Here is a 21,537-nt window from a genome sequence, read left to right on the forward strand (position 1 = left end):
CAGTAATCACATGATCAAAGGCTATTCCTCAGCGTTGAAAAAACAACAATAACAAAAGAATATCGAAAGAAGGGACTAAATTGACTTTGCAGCCAGTTGAGATCAAGGCTTGGAACAACATCTTATATAATCTAGTTGGTATTATAAAGCTATCCGTAACTTTTCAGGATCAAAATACCATAGATGACACTCTATTGATTATTACGAAACTGCCTCGTTATTTTACGTTATTGTTTGTACCCGGTGCGTAAACACTTAATTCTAGGTTATAGTGAGTATGGGTAGGCTACACCAACTAGCAAAAGTTACAAACCCTTCTTCACTAAAGATGATTGTAGCCTAACAGACGATTATTACTTACAAGTCCCCTACATGTCTTACCACTGGAACCAACTCGGTTTTACCATCAAATACACTGGAAACAAATGATAGGTACACCATATAGTAAAATTTGCAAACCCCTGACTGCCGAAGATGATTATGAGCTAACAGCCAACCTTCCCTTACAAGTCCCCTACATGTCTCACAATTGGTATCGGCTTATTTTTGGTTTCAGTGTGTACCCTGCTACTGAAGTTGCCAACCCCTTGAAACTTTCAAACTAGTATATTTCATGAAGAAATTTTTGTACCAAAAAATGGATGACATATACTTTGATCAGCTCATCAAGAGCTATCGATTGCCGTCGAAAAAAAATTATATCTGTCTTAGTTCAAAAGTTGATTTTTTTTTTGCCGTAGGCCAACTTTCTAACGTCACCACTTAGAAGGGAGCAAAGGATAAGCTCCAATTTCTTTAGCAATGACAAAACTTTTAAAATTTAAGGGGTACATCTGATAACATTTCTCTACCTAAATCCCAAGTCCGAAAAAACAAATGATAAACCCAGCAAAAATCACGGCAGTACTTTCGGACCCGTGGGAAAATGCCGCTTTTTTGCTTATGTAAATTTTTCTATTTATCACTCACAGAAGATATATTGGCTGTGGGGCCGGGTAACTGCCGCATATATTTAACCTTATAGATTTTAGCCCATCTTCAATTTGAAAGTGGTGCCTGCCTGCTTGCCTGCTAGAACGGAGCTTTCCACTCGAAAGCAGAAACATGTTTTGATGAAAAGAAAGCTTGGCTGCACAACTTCAGATACTCCTCTCTGACATAGGCTACATAACTCCACTTCACTTCGCACTCCATAGGCTCTGGCTCGTGGACAAGCAAAAACCATCCTTTTTGGCCCCAGGCAAGAGTTTTGCGGAGCTTTCTAAAATGTAATGTCATATTCATCAATCCGGCCTGAGGTCCACACTTTCCGTAAAAACCGCACAGGTTAGACTCTTACCAGTTTCCATGAATAAGCCGACATAGGCGCCATAGGAAAAAAAAAAAACGGGACAAAACCAAAGTGTTGCTCTCGCAACATAATAAGAAAAACAAGTTTTTTCAACTTAAAGTAAGGCGTAACATTAAAAATTAAAACGAAAAGAAATTATTACGTATATGAAGGGGGCTGCCCCCTCCTCAAGACTTCGCTCTTTACGCTAAAATTTAAAAGACCCTTCTGTTTCAGGAATCGTTCTTTAAGAATTGAAAAAACTCCAACTCTAGCGTAAAGAGCGAGGTGTTGAGGAGGGGGCAATCCCCTTCATATGCGTAATAATTCCTGTTTGTTTTAAATTTTAATGTTGCTCCTTACTTGTTTATTATTTAATTTCTGGTCGTTCTTTAAATAATGCCAGCAAATCTGGCCCCATCTTCAAGGAGAAATCCGTCTCCCCACGGAGATATCCTCCAGGTAATTCAATCCCGGTGAAAATTTACCCTGGATAATTACCCTTAACAACTCCACGCGTAAAATTCCCCTGACAATTTCACCCCCTAGAAACTACCCATGGATAATTCCTCCATGGAAAAACCTCCAGTAGACAATCCCCCCCACACCCGAAAATGTATACATACTTCCCAATAACAGATACCATGCGTAATCAATGGGCAAATTTTATAATTTAAAGACCTTTCCCTGGGGCTCCGGGGGGGAGTGGGGTTGGGGGTTATGTTAGATCCAAAACATAGTTATTTGGCCTTTCAACCATGATGAACAAAATGGCTATCTCAAAATTTTAATCGGACGGTTTTGGGAAGAAAAAGAGGCGGGGGAGTTGCCCTCCAATCTTTTTGGTCACTTGGAAAGGGTACTAGAACTTTTATTTTCCGTTTGAATTAGCCCTCTCACGACATTATATGACCACTTGTTCGATGCGATCACCCCTGAAAAAAAAATACGCGATCGTGATCTTTCTTCTGAAAAAAAGCGAAATTCAATGACCCTTTAGTTCTACACGATACTTAAAATTTCTTTTCTATTTCTAGGAATTTTTAGCACTCGCCCAGCTGACTATATATTCATGTTGACATTCAATTGGCTTGCCTGTGTTCTCTTTGGTTTGTTCATGTCGATGCCAGTGAGTTTTTTTCTTTGCTTTTTTACTCTTTTTCTCCTGTGTATTAAAAATATTAAAAAAGTCAACTTAATCTGACCGCTTAGTTTCTAATTTGTTTAGTACTCTGGAGGAGAATATTTCAGCCGTAGTAGTTGAAAAGGGGGCGCATTACAGTTGCACCCCATGAACTGACCTTGGCACCCCATTCCTTGAAACTAAACAAGTTTTATCGGGTTGACTTTACTTTTTCTTATTCGGTGCTTTTCCAAAATTCATTTGTTTCTCTTTCCTCATTAAAAAAAAATGTTTGGAAAACTTGCCTTTGAAAAAAAAAATTGTCGTATCTTCGATGCCTAAAACAATACTTTCTGTCAGAAAGTATATATATATATATATATATATATATATATATATATATATATATATATATATATATATATATATATATATATATATATATATATATATATATATATATATATATATATATATATATATATATATATGTATATGTATATATATGTATATATATGTATATATATATATGTATATATGTACATATATATATATATATATATATATATATATATATATATATATATATATATATATATATATATATACTAGCTGTTGGGGTGGCGCTTCGCGCCACCCCAACACCTAGTTGGTGGGGGCGCTTCGCGCCTCCCCCAAGCCCCCCCGCGCGCGTAAGTCGTTATGCGCCATATTAGTTACGCGCCATTGTAGTTGTGTCCCTATGTCCCACCTGTGAATATAGATATATATATATATATATGTTTTTAACTACGTAAAACTTGCGAATATACAACATTCTTTGCTGTCCCATTGTCTGTGCATATAAATAGATTGTTTACCGACTCTTGAAAATGCAACATATAATGGTCCATGGGAAAACAATCCGTATTCAGATCTATACCTCATGATTCTAATGATTGCCCTTGAGCTTTGTTGATGGTGATTGCTAATCTACCATTCCCTGTGTCGCCATCGTCATTTATATATCCCCTTGTGCCCCCCGGCATCCCCTTTGTAGTTTTGTCCCTGTGTCCAGGTCGTCATTTGTGTCCCGGTGTCCCAGTCTGTGATTTCTCTTTGAGTGTCCCGGGCGTCATTTATATTCCATGTGTCCCGGTGTCTCGGTCGTCATTTATATCCCCCTGTGCCCCCCGGCGTCCCCGTTGTAGTTGTGTCCCGGTCGTCATTTATATTCCCTGTGTCCCGGTCGTCATTTGTATCCCGGTGTCCCGGTCTGTATATACATTCGTTTTTTAGTTTTGTTTTTCTCCTTTATTTTTTTCCTTTTTTATTTTTTTTCTTTTTTAGTTTATTTAGATTTTTAGATTTTTTAGTTTTTTTATTAGTTTTTATTTTTTTTTCTTTTTAGTTTTTTTGTAGTTTTTACCTTTTTTTTAAGTTTTTTTAGTTTTTTTTACTTATATCCTGGTCGTCATTTATACTCCCTGTGTCCCGGTCGTCATTTGTGTCCCGGTGCTTTGTTGATTGCTAATCGAACATTCCTTTTGTCCCGGTCGCTTTCTCTTTGAGTGTCGTCATTCATATTCCCTATGTGCCGGTGTCCCGGTCGTCATTTGTGTCCCGATGTCCCGGTCTGTAATTTTGTCAGTTGAAAACTTATGATGAAATAAATTTTTAATTTTTTCCCTTTTTTTGTTTTTAGTTTTTTTTTATTGGTTTTTACCTTTTTTTAGGTTTTTTAGTTTTTTTCTTTTTTCTTTTTAGTTTTTTTTGAAGTTTTTATCTTTTTAGTTTTTTTATTTTTATTTATATTTTTTTTAGTTTTCTTTTTCTCCTTTATTTTTCAGTTTTTTCCTTTTTTTAGTTTTTTTTCTTTTTTAGTTCTTTTAGTTTTTAACCTTTTTTAGTTTTTTTTAGTTTTTTTAGTTTTTTAGCTTTTTTTTATTTTTTTTTATTAGTTTTTAGTTTATTTTATGGTTTTTTCCTTTTTTTAGTTTTTTTTTTTAGTTTTTTATCTTTTTTTAGTTTTTTTTAGTTTTTAAGCTTTTTTAGATTTTTTTATTTTGTTTTCTTTTTTTTTTTTTGTAGTTTTTACCTTCTTTAGATTTTTGCTTCTTTTATTTTTTTAGCTTTTTTAGTTTTTTTTCGTTTTTTCTTTTTAGTTTTTTTGTAGTTTTTATCTTTTTTATTTTTTTGTATTTTTATTCATATTTTTTTAGTTTTCTTTTTCTCTTTTATTTTTCAGTTTTTTCCTTTTTTTTTAGTTTTTTTCTTTTTTAGTTTTTAGTTTTTTTAGTTTTTTACCTTTTTTTAGTTTTTTTTAGTTTTTTTAGTTTTTTAGCTTTTTTAGTTTTTTTATTAGTTTTTATTTTTTTTGTAGTTTTTGCCTTTTTTTATTTTTTTCAGTTTTTTTTTAGTTATTAGATTTTTACCTTTTTTTAGTTTTTTTTTAGTTTTTTAGCTTTTTTAGTTTTTTTTTCTTTTTAGTTTTTTTTGTAGTTTTTACCTTTTTTAGTTTTTTTCTTCTTTTGTATTAGTGTGAAATAATTCAGACGTCATATGCGAACAAACATGACGTCACCTGATCCATCCACAGATCCACACACAGACAACTTATTTTTATATATCTACTAGCTGTTGGGGTGGCGCTTCGCGCCACCCCAACACCTAGTTGGTGGGGGCGCTTCGCGCCCCCCCCCAAGCCCCCCCGCGCGCGTAAGTCGTTACGCGCCATAATAGTTACGCGCCATTGTAGTTGTGTCCCTATGTCCCACCTGTGAATATAGATAGATATATATATATATGGTTTTAACTACGTAAAACTTGCGAATATACAACATTCTTTGCTGTCCCATTGTCTTTGCATATAAATAGATTGTCAGGTTTACCGACTCTTGAACATGCAACATATAATGGTCCATGGGAAAACAATCTGTATTCAGATCTATACCTCATGATTCTAATGATTGCCCTTGAGCTTTGTTGATGGTGATTGCTAATCGACCATTCCCTGTCCCGGTGTCCCGGTCGTCATTTACATCCCCCTGTTTCCCCCGGTGTCCCCGTTGTAGTTGTGTCCCTGTGTCCCGGTCGTCATTTATATTCCCTGTGTCCCGGGTCCCGGTCGTCATTTGTATCCCGGTGTCCCGGTCTGTATATACATTCGTTTTTTAGTTTTGTTTTTCTCCTTTATTTTTTTCCTTTTTTTTTCTTTTTTAGCTTATTTAGATTTTTAGATTTTTTAGTTTTTTTTATTAGTTTTTAGTTTTTTTTTCTTTTTAGTTTTTTTGTCCCGGTCGTCATTTATATCCCCCTGTTTCCCCCGGTGTCCCCGTTGTAGTTGTGTCCCTGTGTCCCGGTCGTCATTTATATTCCCTGTGTCCCGGTCGTCATTTGTATCCCGGTGTACCGGTCTGTATATACATTCGTTTTTTAGTTTTGTTTTTCTCCTTTATTTTTTTCCTTTTTTTTTTCTTTTTTAGTTTATTTAGATTTTTAGATTTTTTAGTTTTTTTATTAGTTTTTAGTTTTTTTTTCTTTTTAGTTTTTTTGTAGTTTTTACCTTCTTTTTAGTTTTGATAATTTTTTTTTTTACTTGTGTCCTGGTCGTCATTTATACTCCCTGTGTCCCGGTGCTTTGTTGATTGCTAATCGAACATTCCTTTTGTCCTGGTCGCTTTCTCTTTGAGTGTCGTCATTTATTTTTTTCTTTTTTAGTTCTTTTAGTTTTTACCTTTTTTAGTTTTTTTTTAGTTTTTAGTTTTTTTAGTTTTTTACCTTTTTTTAGTTTTTTTAGTTTTTTAGCTTTTTTATTTTTTTTATTAGTTTGTTAGTTTTTTCAGTTTTGACGTCACCTGATCCAGTTTTTTCAGGTGACGTCACCTGATCCACGATCCACAGATCCACAGACAACTTATTTTTATATATATATAGATAGTTTTTTTTTTTTACTTATGTCCTGGTCGTCATTTATACTCCCTGTGTCCCGGTGCTTTGTTGATTGCTAATCGAACATTCCTTTTGTCCTGGTCGCTTTCTCTTTGAGTGTCGTCATTTATTAGTTTTTTCCTTTTTTTTTTAGTTTTTTATTGGTTTTTACCTTTATTTTAGCTTATTTTTCAGTTTTTTCCTTTTTTTTAGTTTTTTTTTATTTTTTATTTTTTTTAGTTTTTTACCTTTTTTTAGTTTTTTTAGTTTTTTTAGTTTTTTAGCTTTTTTACTTTTTTTTATTAGTTTTTAGTTTTTTTTTGTAGTTTTTGCCTTTTTTTAGTTTTTTCAGTTTTTTTTTTAGTTTTTTATTGGTTTTTACCTTTATAGTTTTTTTAGTTTTTTAGCTTTTTTATTTTTTTTATTAGTTTTTAGTTTTTTTTGTAGTTTTTGCCTTTTTTTAGTTTTTTCAGTTTTGACGTCACCTGATCCAGTTTTTTCAGGTGACGTCACCTGACACATCCATCCATCCATCCACAGACAACTTATTTTTATATATATAGAAGATATATATAAAAATAAGTTGTCTGTGGATGGATGGATGTGTCAGGTGACGTCACCTGAAAAAACTGGATTAGGTGACGTCAAAACTGAAAAAACTAAAAAAAGGCAAAAACTACAAAAAAAACTAAAAACTAATAAAAAAAATAAAAAAGCTAAAAAACTAAAAAAACTATAAAGGTAAAAACCAATAAAAAACTAAAAAAAAAACTGAAAAAACTAAAAAAAGGCAAAAACTACAAAAAAAACTAAAAACTAATAAAAAAAGTAAAAAAGCTAAAAAACTAAAAAAACTAAAAAAAGGTAAAAAACTAAAAAAAATAAAAAATAAAAAAAACTAAAAAAAAGGAAAAAACTGAAAAATAAGCTAAAATAAAGGTAAAAACCAATAAAAAACTAAAAAAAAAAGGAAAAAACTAATAAATGACGACACTCAAAGAGAAAAAAAAGGCAAAAACTACAAAAAAAACTAAAAACTAATAAAAAAAATAAAAAAGCTAAAAAACTAAAAAAACTAAAAAAAGGCAAAAACTACAAAAAAAACTAAAAACTAATAAAAAAGCTAAAAAACTAAAAAAACTAAAAAAAAGGCAAAAACTACAAAAAAACTAAAAACTAATAAAAAAATAAAAAAGCTAAAAAACTAAAAAAAACTAAAAAAACTAAAAAAAGGTAAAAAACTAAAAAAACTAAAAACTAAAAAAAAACTAAAAAATGTAAAAACTAAAAGAACTAAAAAAGAAAAAAATAAATGACGACACTCAAAGAGAAAGCGACCAGGACAAAAGGAATGTTCGATTAGCAATCAACAAAGCACCGGGACACAGGGAGTATAAATGACGACCCGGGGGAAACAGGGGGATATAAATGACGACCGGGACAAAAAAACTAAAAAGAAAAAAAACTAAAAACTAATAAAAAAACTAAAAAATCTAAAAATCTAAATAAGCTAAAAAAGAAAAAAAAAGGAAAAAAATAAAGGAGAAAAACAAAACTAAAAAACGAATGTATATACAGACCGGGACACCGGGATACAAATGACGACCAGGACCCGGGACACAGGGAATATAAATGACGACCGGGACACAGGGACACAACTCCGGTACACCGGGATACAAATGACGACCGGGACACAGGGAATATAAATGACGACCGGGACACAGGGACACAACTACAACGGGGACACCGGGGGAAACAGGGGGATATAAATGACGACCGGGACAAAAAAACTAAAAAGAAAAAAAAACTAAAAACTAATAAAAAAACTAAAAAATCTAAAAATCTAAATAAGCTAAAAAAGAAAAAAAAAGGAAAAAAATAAAGGAGAAAAACAAAACTAAAAAACGAATGTATATACAGACCGGGACACCGGGATACAAATGACGACCGGGACCCGGGACACAGGGAATATAAATGACGACCGGGACACAGGGACACAACTACAACGGGGACACCGGGGGAAACAGGGGGATGTAAATGACGACCGGGACACCGGGACAGGGAATGGTCGATTAGCAATCACCATCAACAAAGCTCAAGGGCAATCATTAGAATCATGAGGTATAGATCTGAATACAGATTGTTTTCCCATGGACCATTATATGTTGCATGTTCAAGAGTCGGTAAACCTGACAATCTATTTATATGCAAAGACAATGGGACAGCAAAGAATGTTGTATATTCGCAAGTTTTACGTAGTTAAAACCATATATATATATCTATCTATATTCACAGGTGGGACATAGGGACACAACTACAATGGCGCGTAACTATTATGGCGCGTAACGACTTACGCGCGCGGGGGGGCTTGGGGGGGGCGCGAAGCGCCCCCACCAACTAGGTGTTGGGGTGGCGCGAAGCGCCACCCCAACAGCTAGTCTTCTATATATATAAAAATAAGTTGTCTGTGGATGGATGGATGGATGTGTCAGGTGACGTCACCTGAAAAAACTGGATCAGGTGACGTCAAAACTGAAAAAACTAAAAAAAGGCAAAAACTACAAAAAAAAACTAAAAACTAATAAAAAAAATAAAAAAGCTAAAAAACTAAAAAAACTATAAAGGTAAAAACCAATAAAAAACTAAAAAAAAAACTGAAAAAACTAAAAAAAGGCAAAAACTACAAAAAAAACTAAAAACTAATAAAAAAAGTAAAAAAGCTAAAAAACTAAAAAAACTAAAAAAAGGTAAAAAACTAAAAAAAATAAAAAATAAAAAAAAACTAAAAAAAAGGAAAAAACTGAAAAATAAGCTAAAATAAAGGTAAAAACCAATAAAAAACTAAAAAAAAAAAGGAAAAAACTAATAAATGACGACACTCAAAGAGAAAAAAAAGGCAAAAACTACAAAAAAAACTAAAAACTAATAAAAAAATATCTTCTATATATATAAAAATAAGTTGTCTGTGGATGGATGGATGGATGTGTCAGGTGACGTCACCTGAAAAAACTGGATCAGGTGACGTCAAAACTGAAAAAACTAAAAAAAGGCAAAAACTACAAAAAAAACTAAAAACTAATAAAAAAAATAAAAAAGCTAAAAAACTAAAAAAACTATAAAGGTAAAAACCAATAAAAAACTAAAAAAAAAACTGAAAAAACTAAAAAAAGGCAAAAACTACAAAAAAAACTAAAAACTAATAAAAAAAGTAAAAAAGCTAAAAAACTAAAAAAACTAAAAAAAGGTAAAAAACTAAAAAAAATAAAAAATAAAAAAAACTAAAAAAAAGGAAAAAACTGAAAAATAAGCTAAAATAAAGGTAAAAACCAATAAAAAACTAAAAAAAAAAAGGAAAAAACTAATAAATGACGACACTCAAAGAGAAAAAAAAGGCAAAAACTACAAAAAAAACTAAAAACTAATAAAAAAAATAAAAAAGCTAAAAAACTAAAAAAACTAAAAAAAGGCAAAAACTACAAAAAAAACTAAAAACTAATAAAAAAGCTAAAAAACTAAAAAAACTAAAAAAAAGGCAAAAACTACAAAAAAACTAAAAACTAATAAAAAAAATAAAAAAGCTAAAAAACTAAAAAAAAACTAAAAAAACTAAAAAAAGGTAAAAAACTAAAAAAACTAAAAACTAAAAAAAACTAAAAAAGGTAAAAACTAAAAGAACTAAAAAAGAAAAAAATAAATGACGACACTCAAAGAGAAAGCGACCAGGACAAAAGGAATGTTCGATTAGCAATCAACAAAGCACCGGGACACAGGGAGTATAAATGACGACCCGGGGGAAACAGGGGGATATAAATGACGACCGGGACAAAAAAACTAAAAAGAAAAAAAAACTAAAAACTAATAAAAAAACTAAAAAATCTAAAAATCTAAATAAGCTAAAAAAGAAAAAAAAAGGAAAAAAATAAAGGAGAAAAACAAAACTAAAAAACGAATGTATATACAGACCGGGACACCGGGATACAAATGACGACCGGGACCCGGGACACAGGGAATATAAATGACGACCGGGACACAGGGACACAACTCCGGTACACCGGGATACAAATGACGACCGGGACACAGGGAATATAAATGACGACCGGGACACAGGGACACAACTACAACGGGGACACCGGGGGAAACAGGGGGATGTAAATGACGACCGGCACCGGGATACAAATGACGACCGGGACCCGGGACACAGGGAATATAAATGACGACCGGGACACAGGGACACAACTACAACGGGGACACCGGGGGAAACAGGGGGATGTAAATGACGACCGGGACACCGGGACAGGGAATGGTCGATTAGCAATCACCATCAACAAAGCTCAAGGGCAATCATTAGAATCATGAGGTATAGATCTGAATACAGATTGTTTTCCCATGGACCATTATATGTTGCATGTTCAAGAGTCGGTAAACCTGACAATCTATTTATATGCAAAGACAATGGGACAGCAAAGAATGTTGTATATTCGCAAGTTTTACGTAGTTAAAACCATATATATATATCTATCTATATTCACAGGTGGGACATAGGGACACAACTACAATGGCGCGTAACTATTATGGCGCGTAACGACTTACGCGCGCGGGGGGGCTTGGGGGGGGCGCGAAGCGCCCCCACCAACTAGGTGTTGGGGTGGCCACAGCTACAAACGCTCCTCCTCTGTTCTAACCTATTCAAAGCCTTCCTCTTTACACCCTGCCAGAAAGTTCCTATTTCCCTTAAAGCTTTTTTGATGACTTCCTCACACCCACCCGAACCGCATTCAACCTGCTTTCTGTTTAGCCCTAGACGGTTGGTCAAAAACGACAATCTTCTACAATCTGTCCTTTCATCCGCAGAACGTGACCTAGCCATCTCAACCTTTTTCTCATTGAATCATAATTGAATCATAATTTTTGTACAGCCTACTGTTTGAAATACTGTTAGTCAGCCTGGTACCGAGCCAGAACAATCTGTTGACAATTTCTCTTGAAAACATCTAGCAAATCTTAATCGGCTTTTCAGAGCGCCCATGCTTCAGAGCCATGTTTGACCACTGTCATCACTGTAGCTTCCAATATTCTATTCTTGGTTTGCAGACTTGTCTTCCTACTCTTCCAAACTTTTGTCGACTGTGAGAAAACACCATGAGCCTTGGCTATTCTACTTTAAGTATCTTCACTGCTCCCACCGTCTTTACTAATAATACTACCAAGGTAAGTGAAGCTGTCCACCTGATCTATCTTTTTGTTACACACCGTCACCTTTTCATCTCTGCCTATTCTCAGCCTTAGCTACTGTTAATTGTCAAACCTATTCTACCACCCTAAACTTGCAAAAGCTCTAAAAGTTCGATTATTTTGCTGACACTTTCATCTTGGATGCTTAAATCATCAAAATAATCTAAGTCTAGGAAAGTTTTTCCTCCCCATTTGATTTCGTGCTCTCCCGTTCTGCTCCTTAAGCCAAAGTGAATCAAAAGAATCCATTTTTGGGGACGTTATATTGATACGTGTTTATTATCATTCTGTTTCCTTTATTAGTGTTTAGAAGCCTGCTTAAGGAATTTGTTGTGTAGAAGTAGAAATCAGACAATCTTAACCCATTTTTCTAGATGGCGATAAAACCTGTGGTTTTTACTAAGTCTTGTCGTTTAATTGGCTTGGTATCAAATAGAAGTTGGCGCCATCCGATCAAAATTAGCGTGTATTCCTATTGGTTAAATACTGGATTGGTTGAAAAATTACCCATGATTATTGCCTGATTTCGACATATCTTTTTTTTCCTTATTTTTTTTCTCTTGTCTCGTGTTCAGTAACACAGGCGTGATAATTTTTCGAAATGTTGTTTAAAAAAGAAAGAAATAGGGCCAATGCCGTGTCTAGGGGGCTAGGGGTTTGAAACCCCTCCCTGAAATTAATGTCCGCCTTGGAATTATGTGACGAAAATGCATGTAAAATTTTAAACAAATTGTCGCTCCGTTAAAATTATTTTTTTTTTTGTACGACACCCCACCCGAACAAAATTGAGTACGGCCTTGAATGAGGCATTAAAAGTTTATGGTGCTTGGTAAAAAAAAGTGATTGGAGATCTTAAATGTGTCAACAGTTCGTAAACAGGGACGTAATTTTCTATTGGGCTTGGGGTTAATTCCCCCTACGGACCCCAGTTTGCTCTCCCCAGACCCAAATTGCCCCCACCCCCTAGCTGAAATTTAGTTTTTTCAAAAATATTGTCAAAACTATGATAAGCCCATATAATTCGAGCATCCAGTCTAGCGGGCTAGTTTTCTTAGTATCTTTGCCTTTGTGGTACTATATTGCTCATTTTTCATTTTGAACTGTTATTTTCTCTTGATTTGGGAAAATTGGCTCCGACTTTGCCCCCCCCCCCCCGGTATTTTGACGAAAATACGCCACTGTCGAAAAGCTAGCTGTAAGCCAGTTTAAAGTAAAGTAAACTTATAATCTCTTACTAATTGTTAAGCAACCTGTCTATTGAATGTAGATAAAGCATAAATAATATGCATCTTATGTCGGCGAAGTTTTCTATCAAGATCGTTAACAAAACTGGGAACTGTTAAAGCTGTCAAATTATTCAAATGATATTTCTTTTAAGCTGATTTATAATGTTTTCTAAGTAGGTATGATAGAATATTTTTAGGGACTTCCCTTCCCTGAACTTAAAAAAAAATTCTGCTTCCTTCAATCAAGAAAACTAAATTCGCGCTTTCAAATGTATGTCATTAAACATGAATATCTCTATCTCCAGCACAAAATGGGAGAAGTTAAACCATTTTTCTAAGATTTTCAGGAAATTATGAGTCGGATTTTAGTTTCACGTCACATATTCGGATCTCTTAACCAAACTCTACAAGCTATGGCAAGACCGCTTTATTTAATTTCTAACAGTTTGGCCACACAGACTAAAATAGTTTATAATCGACAAGATAGGGTGATCCTTTAAAGTATCGAATCTTCTTAAAAATAGTTCCCTTGGTCTCTCTTTTTACCGAACAATTCTTGGTGTCGTTCTGCTTATTTATAAATTTGCAGAATGTGGAAGTTAAAACTTTGCCTCAAAACATAATGCCTACGATATGTTTCCTATGTATTTCATCGTAGAAACAACTTCATTATATATCTGTTTCCAAGTATTTGCCGCATAAACGCCGCTTTTAGGCAACGTTTTTATCTTCCCAGGGAGATTTTTTCGTCCGGATAATCTTGTAAGGAATAGAACCGGATTCCCAATATTGACTTTTGTTGATTCGATTTTTTTTTTTTGTAGAAGGTCCGTAATTTTCTTGTAAAATTGAAACTCCAATCTCGTAATTTAAAACAACATTATCAACGGCCTAATTTTCAAAATTTCTAATTTGAGGCACTTTTTTTTCGGGATTTGGGACAAATTCTTTAGTTAATTTAGTTACAACCCTCCCTTGGGGTGCTTGGTGTTCTGAATTATATTATGAAGAAAGTAACGCTGGTCGAAATTAGGGATTTGCTGTGTAAAAGTTTGTTTGCTATACATCGGCGTAATTTGCTATGAGGCAGGGGGAGCAACTGCCCCTCTGAGTTTAGTTCCCCCTTCCCCTAGACCCAAGTTTATGCTCTCTCCCCGCTGATATTTAGTTTCTTCAAAAATCTTGTCAAAACTAAGATAAGCCTGCATAGTTCAAGCATCCACAGAAACGGGTCGGTTTTTTAGTATGTTCTTGTCTTTATGGTACTATATGGCTAATTTTTCAATTCTCTCTGTTATTTTCACTTGATTTGAGAAAAGTTGCTCTAATTTCGCCCCCCCCCCAGGATATTGACAAAATTTCGTCATTGTTGCTGGACATCTTTTGTGTATTTTTTATTTCTATTACATTTCTTCCATACAATCCTATTATATTTTTACTTAACAGTATATTTTTTATTTTTAGTTTTTAATGGATCCAATGATTTTGAGTGTTCTTTATGTTTGGTGCATGCTCAATCAAGATCAGATTGTCAGTTTTTGGTTTGGAACGCAGTTTAGAGCCATGTATTTACCATGGGTTCTTTTGGCTTTTCGTATGATTCTTTCGGGAGGGTAAGTTTTGATTTCGTTTCTATGAAATATATTTATCATTTACTTAGAGCCATGTACTTACCATAGGTTCCACTGGGTTTCCGTATTATTTTTTTAGGAGGGAAAGTTATGATTTAATTTCCATGAAATGTACTTACCATGCACTTAGAGCCATGTATTAACCATGGTTTCTACTGATTTTTCATATGATTCTTTCCGGATGGTAAGTTTTAATTTGCTTTCCATGAAATTCGTGAATATTTCAGTTTTGGTTAGTAGAATAATTACCAACAGCTTCATCAACTTTTTTGCAGGAAGTAAGGACGCTGTACTATGTTTGAACAGAGATCATGCAAGGACTTTTATTCTGTATGACTAGAGTGGGCCCATTGTCTCATTATTCTAACCTTTGTTAGTCTAAAAGTATAAAATGTTAAATTTTGTAAAAAAAAATATTTTCTAACAACTGATCTTCTTTTTTCCTGGAAATTTTTCTGAACGCCTGATGACAACCATAGATTAGAAATATGATCCTCTTCTTCCTACTTGAAATACCCCCCTCCTCGTTTTTTTTTATTCAGTCTCTGTTTTATTACTGAGTTATCTAAAATTTAGTTTATGGGCCGATCGGCCATTTTACTCATTATAGCAACTATTTTCTTTTTAACAACCAAAGGGGCTTTAATCATCACCATAGTTATGCCTACAAAAGGGCTTGAACAAAAAGTTTAATGAGAATATTGTGTGCTATCGTAATAGCAGGCATATTTATGCTTCCGTCTCATCAAAGAAAATTTTAAACTCAAGACTTAGGCAAAATTGGATTAAATAATACCGGATGAAATTATTATTAAATGATAATGACTTTATTTATTTATTTATTTAATTTTTTCACATATTGATTCTGCAGGAATTTCGTTTAACTGTTCCCGTAATTACGTTCTGAGTGACTGCATAATGTACAACGAAAAAAATAGAAGAAAAAAAAAAATAAGAAAAAGACAAAACCTAACGAGGAAGATTTTAAAGCCAGTAAATGAAATGAAAAGACGAAACAGAAATTTATGTAACTACTTCCGCTAAGCCATCGTCAGTGTAGAAGAAAAAAAATAACGTTTTGAAGTAGTCTGTATTAAAAGGGGGAAATGACTAAAGAAAAATAAACCACAAATAAGATACCATTCAAAACGGGATTGGACGTGAATTCTGCTCCGATGAGTAATGCAGCCTGTCTATTGAATTGATTTGTATTAAGAGAATTCGATACCTTAAGCATCATTTTGTGAGCCTCAACATCGGCTGACTTTCTCAAAGGCAAAGGGTCCATTAGTGAATTCTCCCCTGGGAATACTTACCATTGAAACCTATTGAGAATTTGTGATTTGGCCATGAAATTCAATTAAAAAGACACTGGAATTGTGTGTCGACAAGTTTTTAATTTTAAGGGGGTTGAAAAACAGAAAATTCGAAGACAGGTCAAATTGATCAAATGACATTTCTTTTGAGGTGATTTTTGAAATTCTCGTTAGCAGATATAGGCCTACTAGAACGTTTTTAGGGACAACCCTTCCCCGAATTTTAAAAGAAAATTCTGCTCTGTTTGATCGAAAAAAAACAAATTTACACTTCCTAATGATATAAACTTCTTTAAAATTAAATATCTGTATCACCTGAACAAAACAAGAGAAGTAACAAAGTTTATCTAAGATTTCGGGAAAAGTAGATGTCGGTTTTTTTTGGCCGTTTATTCAGATTGCTTATCCAAGCCCTACCAGTTATGGTAAGGCCAACCAATCAACTCTAAATAGTTTGGCCACACAAACTAAAAAAGTTTAAAATGGACGAGGTAGGTTGATTCTTTATGGTATCAAATCCCCTTAGGACATCTAATTGATGTAGTTTAAATATGAGAAGAGGCGCGGGTTGAACCTCTTTGTATTAAATTATCATAAATGAGACTCTGACTGGTGCTGACAAAGTGGGCTAGAGATTGAAAATTATGCACCGTTGATAAAGATTGTCAGAGACAGAATTTATGAACAGTTTACCAAAGGGAGTCGGATACAGGGCTTATCGATTGTTGACCGAAAAGTGTGGGAGCGAAAGCATACACACAGTCTACCATATAGCTAGGCTCTGTCTACGACACCCTTTTGGTCAACAGTGAGTACGCTCTGTCAACAAAACTCTTCTAGAAACAGTACATGCGCTCTATCCTCAATCTGTATTGGTCATTAGTGTTTACTTGAAGGGGTTGGAGACAGAGTAAAGGTACTGTCTACCAAAAGTTGTTGGGAATGGAACGGGTACTATTGACCAAATGGGGTTAGAAGGCCGAGCTTGTGCCACGTTAGCCAAGGAGGGCTCGGGAAATGGAGTGATCGGACTGTCAACTCAGAAAGTATTTTAAACGGAACGTGTATAGTCCTTCTCAAAGAGGATCATAGGGCATATAGTACGAATTGCGTATGCTAAGGGGTTTGGAAATCAACAAAGGCTATTCGCATAATGTTTTTATTTGTATGATAGTATTCTTGTATTTTTTAAACAATGACTGCATTCGGAATACGTAGATAGATTATACATTTCTATTCTATCTCTTTTTTTTATTTCAAAACAAATATTTTGTATTCATTTCTTATCTTATATATTTTATGTAACCTTCTCCCTTAGAGAATCCTTTCGGGTTTAGTTGTATAAATTCAGTGTCTATAACAGCCACATGGTCAGTGGAAAAGTAATTATCCTAAAACAAGATAGTATTAATCTATGTGTGAGAAAAGTGTAAGGTCCTGAAAAACAAGTAGGACAAAAATACGTGTCAAACTAGGCTATACGAGAATCGTTAAAATTAATTGTCAGAGCTGTAGATACCATATAACCCTTAGTATACCCTTGTGTGTAAATACCCTTAACGAATTATGGATTTTTTTTGTGAAAAATCAATATATATGAAATGATAGGAGCTAAGGTTATGTGGTTATGAATAATTTATATTCAGTAATGAATAATTATACGTAATCAAAAATTGAATTGCTTATTATGGCCTCTTGAGGTATGATTTTAACGGTGAAGTTAATTTGTTTTGATGTAAGGTTTTCGGGGCCGATTAGGATGTGTGATTTTGCATTAATTGTTTTGTAATTTGTTTAGTCATGGATTGTTTTTAGAGTATTTTTGCCACCCCCTCGGACACGTTTTTCACTTCTCGGGGTGGCTGTTAATACTGATGTTGTTTTTGTTTTTGTTTTTTTTTGTTTAATAAATATCACTCTCTACATGAACTAAATTTATATTGACCCTATTTTTCTTTTTTGCTGTTGAGTGCTGTACATTGAGTGATGATTTACGATATTGTTCTATTTTTTTTTCAGTGGTTTGAGTGAAATCGTTGGGATTCTTGTTGGTCATCTATATTTCTTTCTTGCGTTCAAGTATCCTCAAGATTTTGGTGGAGCATCTCTTTTGCAAACTCCGCAATTCCTGTAAGTGCTCCACTTGTTAAAATTTTATTTTGTGTCATTTTTAGACCTGATTCTGTGTGAATCAGACCAATCGCTTCATAGGCATATCCAGGGTTGCCACTGGTGAAAAAATCACTTTTCACCAGTGTAATTTTTTGATTTTAGCAATTCTTCGATTGATTTGGTGATTTTCTTCAATAATATAGTTATTTACGTGCTGATTTGGCGATTTTTTTGTTTAGCGAACATAAAAGATCTTTAAAAACAGTGGTGAATCTCTATGGGTGAAAATTCTTGGATATCCTCAAACTCTAGAACTATAGCAAACTGAATCTCAGGGTAAGGAGGGATTCCTATCCTCATGTGCACAAGTACATATTTAAACATAGTCGGGCATATTTCTGACCTTTGGTAGGGGGGAGGCAGATAATTTTTCCTTAGGGGTATCAGGTCAGAAACGAAAATGCATGATGAAATATGATGTCGACCAATCATAATTTACATCAGGGTTGCAACAAAAGCTGTAACCTAGTAAAGCGCGAACCGCAGTCCCTAGTAACTGGAAATTAAAACGCCCTTTTAAATAAATTTTTAAGTGTTAAATAATCGCTATTAGACAGTGATTCAAGCACGGTAGCCATTATTCATATTAAACTTTAAAAAAAGTAACGATGAAATCAAGTTTGGTCTTGAAGAAATTTTTTGCTTTAACTACATTCCTTTGTATTGAATAGGGAAAGACATTGTTGTTTTCTTGCGCATTTACTTGAAATCACTGCGGATCTCATCGATTGCAGCAAAAGCTATACTGGAGACTGTACTAAAGCTGTACTGGAGAGAGGAGCAGTTTTTTTTCTTAACGTCGTGATCGGCTGTAGCAGAACCAGAGAAACTAAATAAAAACGCTTTTTGAGTGCTGACCAATGGTCTACGTTGCGCAGGTACCGATCTCCTGACTTGCTGCCTTCCGCCAGGAGTGCAATGCGTGGTTGGGGGTGAATCATCTGACGCTTCCTGTGTTTTCTGCCAGATTTCTCCAGTGGTCCATTTAGAGCTGGGTTGACTTTAGCTGAGCTTACAGAGTCACACCGAGCGTCCCAAACCAAATAACCAGCAACACCAGGAATCGAACCCCAGCTCTCAGGATTTCAAGTCTGGAGCGGTAACCACTTGGCTAGGAAGGCTGTAAAAGAAGCAGAGGAAGGAGAATAATTTCTTTTCTAGATTTTGGAGACGAGTATACTTCTCAAATGGCGAATAGACAGATAGCAGTTTTAGACATTAGGTATAATGGAGGCTTCTCAAATGAAGTTACACACCTAAATTCAAAAATCTAAACAGAGAAATATACTTTTAAACTTAGTATAGATGTCTACACTTAGGCATTTACATATATACTTCTATAACGCATGCAGGTCTTTCTGTTAGAAATTTAAATCAGTTTAAAACTGTATTTAAACACTGCCATTTAAAGTAATTCAAGTTCTCTTATTGCTGTTGTCTTGTTGACATTCATATATAACCAAAGTGCAATTTTCTGGAGATACAAATGTCTTTTGGGTTTTTTCAATTTGTGTCCCCCTCCTTTCAAATTGTCATATTTTTTTTACATTTTAGAAATTTTTAGAATTTGCAGACGAGTATACTTCCCAAACGACAAGTAGACGAGTAGACACCTGATATAACCGAGACTTCACAAAGGCATTTACATACATAAATTCGAAAATCTGAATAGAGAAATATATCTTTAAACCTAATATTGATGTCTACATTCAGGCATTTACATACAGACGTCTACTATAAATGCAAACCTCATTATTTAGAAATTTAGACATCTACAGTAAAAAAAGGAACTTTAATGTCCACAATAATTGTAGAAACTATCGCTGTTACCTTGTGGACACTCGTATCTAGAACAAAGCGCAATTATCCGGAGAAGAAAAATATATCGAGTATTTTCTGTATAAATGTGCTTTTGTTGCGTTTTTCCAAGTTATGTACCCCTCTTCAAATTTTCAGTTTTCTTTTTCTTCTTCTTTTTTTAAATTTTAAATGAACATTTATGGTTTGGTTAAAAACAAAATATGATCTTAATTTAAGCAAATTAGAAAGCTCTCGCTACTGAGCATAAATGCAGACATCTATATTCAGATATTTCGACATCTGCAATATAAGTAAATTTACAATAACTACGATAATGCAATATATATATAGTATCAAGTATTAAGTTATTGACACTTTTTCTAACGAGCAGTCCGCAAAAGTATTCAAACTTTTTCATAAAGACATCGAAAACAAATGTTAGCATTAAGAAAATAGTAAAGCATTTCATTGAAAATGTAATTTTTCCTTAAGATTTTAACGAAGCACAAGGTATTTCTTTTGACTTTTTTGTGATGAAGATTCTAGATATTTCGAGTTTTATCATTCAATGTGGCTTTGAAACCTGCTTGTGAAAGGCTACTTGAGGAAATGTTGCGATATGCCCATATATGAGGTGACGGATTGGGGAACTAAAAAGCTAGCAGGGTCGGGGTAGCTTTGGAACTACTGCCTGCTATCTTAATCGGATCTTGCAAGGTGTCTTTGGGCTATTTTTTAATAGCTTCATATCTTCATATACTGTGCTATTGTACTGGATTATCTTTTCTATTCAGTTCGTTTCTCTTATTATTCTTTGTATGAATTTGTAATCTCTTCTTGTAGGTACAACTACTTTCCTGGCAGGGCTCCGGGCACTGGGCTGTTTAGTAGACCTCCTCAAGAAAGATCAGGAAGTTGGGGCAGAGGCAATAGACTCGGAGGAAATTGAAAATGAGTATTGTTTTAGACAATGTTACTGCGACTTAAAGCTGTCAAGAAATTTAGGTTGTAAATAATGATGGTGTAAATAATTTTTGGTGTTCTTTGTCAGGTGCTGGAATGCAATAAGTCTATTCCACAGTTTAAACTGAGTTTTCGTTTTTCTTCACAAACTATTTGTGTTCTTACAACTCTAATGGTTAAGTGTTGCAAAAAAAAGTTTCGAAAACGTTGGATTTTGTCAGATAAAGCCTTCAATGGGAGAAGCCAATTACAGTGTATTTCTTCAGTCTAAGATTACTTTTAGGTATCTTTTGATAGGTAAGTCATTGCAGAATTTTTAACATATCGTGCCGTTGGTATAAACCAGTGAAACGGATAAAAATGATTGATATACTCAACCCAGGGCAACTGGAAATGTTCAGCTCACCCTGAAATAACTAGAAATTTTTCCGGTGGTAGTGGGACAAGTCATCATCAGAGATTGACGAAGGAAAGGCTGGAGCCCAATTGAGGGGTAATTGGTGTTCTAAGCTTTGCAGAAGGATGTTAATAGGATTTGAAGATCATGTTAATTGTCGTGACAGTGGTGTTTAAGAGGACAACAATGACATAGAAGACGTTAACCATGATCATTAAGGTGTGATGGCTTTGGTGATCGTCGCGGGTGAAGAAAGTGATGGCCATAATCGTGTTTGTAGTGACAAACAGGATGATGATTACGGTGTTTCGGCTTTAATGAATCTTGGGGAAATATACTTGGACGGATTTTTTCTTAGCCCCCTCTCTCTCAGTACTGAGACTTTTGCCCATAATTGTAGACACAACCGAGGGAAAAAATGGAAACTGTCGATTTTTC

General features: G+C 34.1%; 1 protein-coding gene across 1 annotated transcript in view; it reads left to right on the forward strand.

Annotated features, from left to right (window-relative positions):
- Nucleotides 1-20,968, forward strand: part of LOC136033133 (derlin-1-like) — a 32,900-nt gene extending 11,932 nt beyond the window's left edge. Inside the window, exons 4-7 of the mRNA XM_065713772.1 lie at nucleotides 2,368-2,459; nucleotides 14,285-14,433; nucleotides 17,787-17,897; nucleotides 20,583-20,968. Of these exons, the coding sequence (XP_065569844.1) occupies nucleotides 2,368-2,459; nucleotides 14,285-14,433; nucleotides 17,787-17,897; nucleotides 20,583-20,688 (458 nt within the window). The 3' untranslated portion in view covers nucleotides 20,689-20,968. The remainder of the gene's footprint in view (nucleotides 1-2,367; nucleotides 2,460-14,284; nucleotides 14,434-17,786; nucleotides 17,898-20,582) is intronic.
- Nucleotides 20,969-21,537: the final 569 nt, after the last annotated feature.

The sequence above is a fragment of the Artemia franciscana genome, chromosome 11 (genome assembly GCF_032884065.1).
Source record: "Artemia franciscana chromosome 11, ASM3288406v1, whole genome shotgun sequence".
In the NCBI taxonomy this organism is placed as follows: Eukaryota; Metazoa; Arthropoda; class Branchiopoda; order Anostraca; family Artemiidae; genus Artemia; species Artemia franciscana.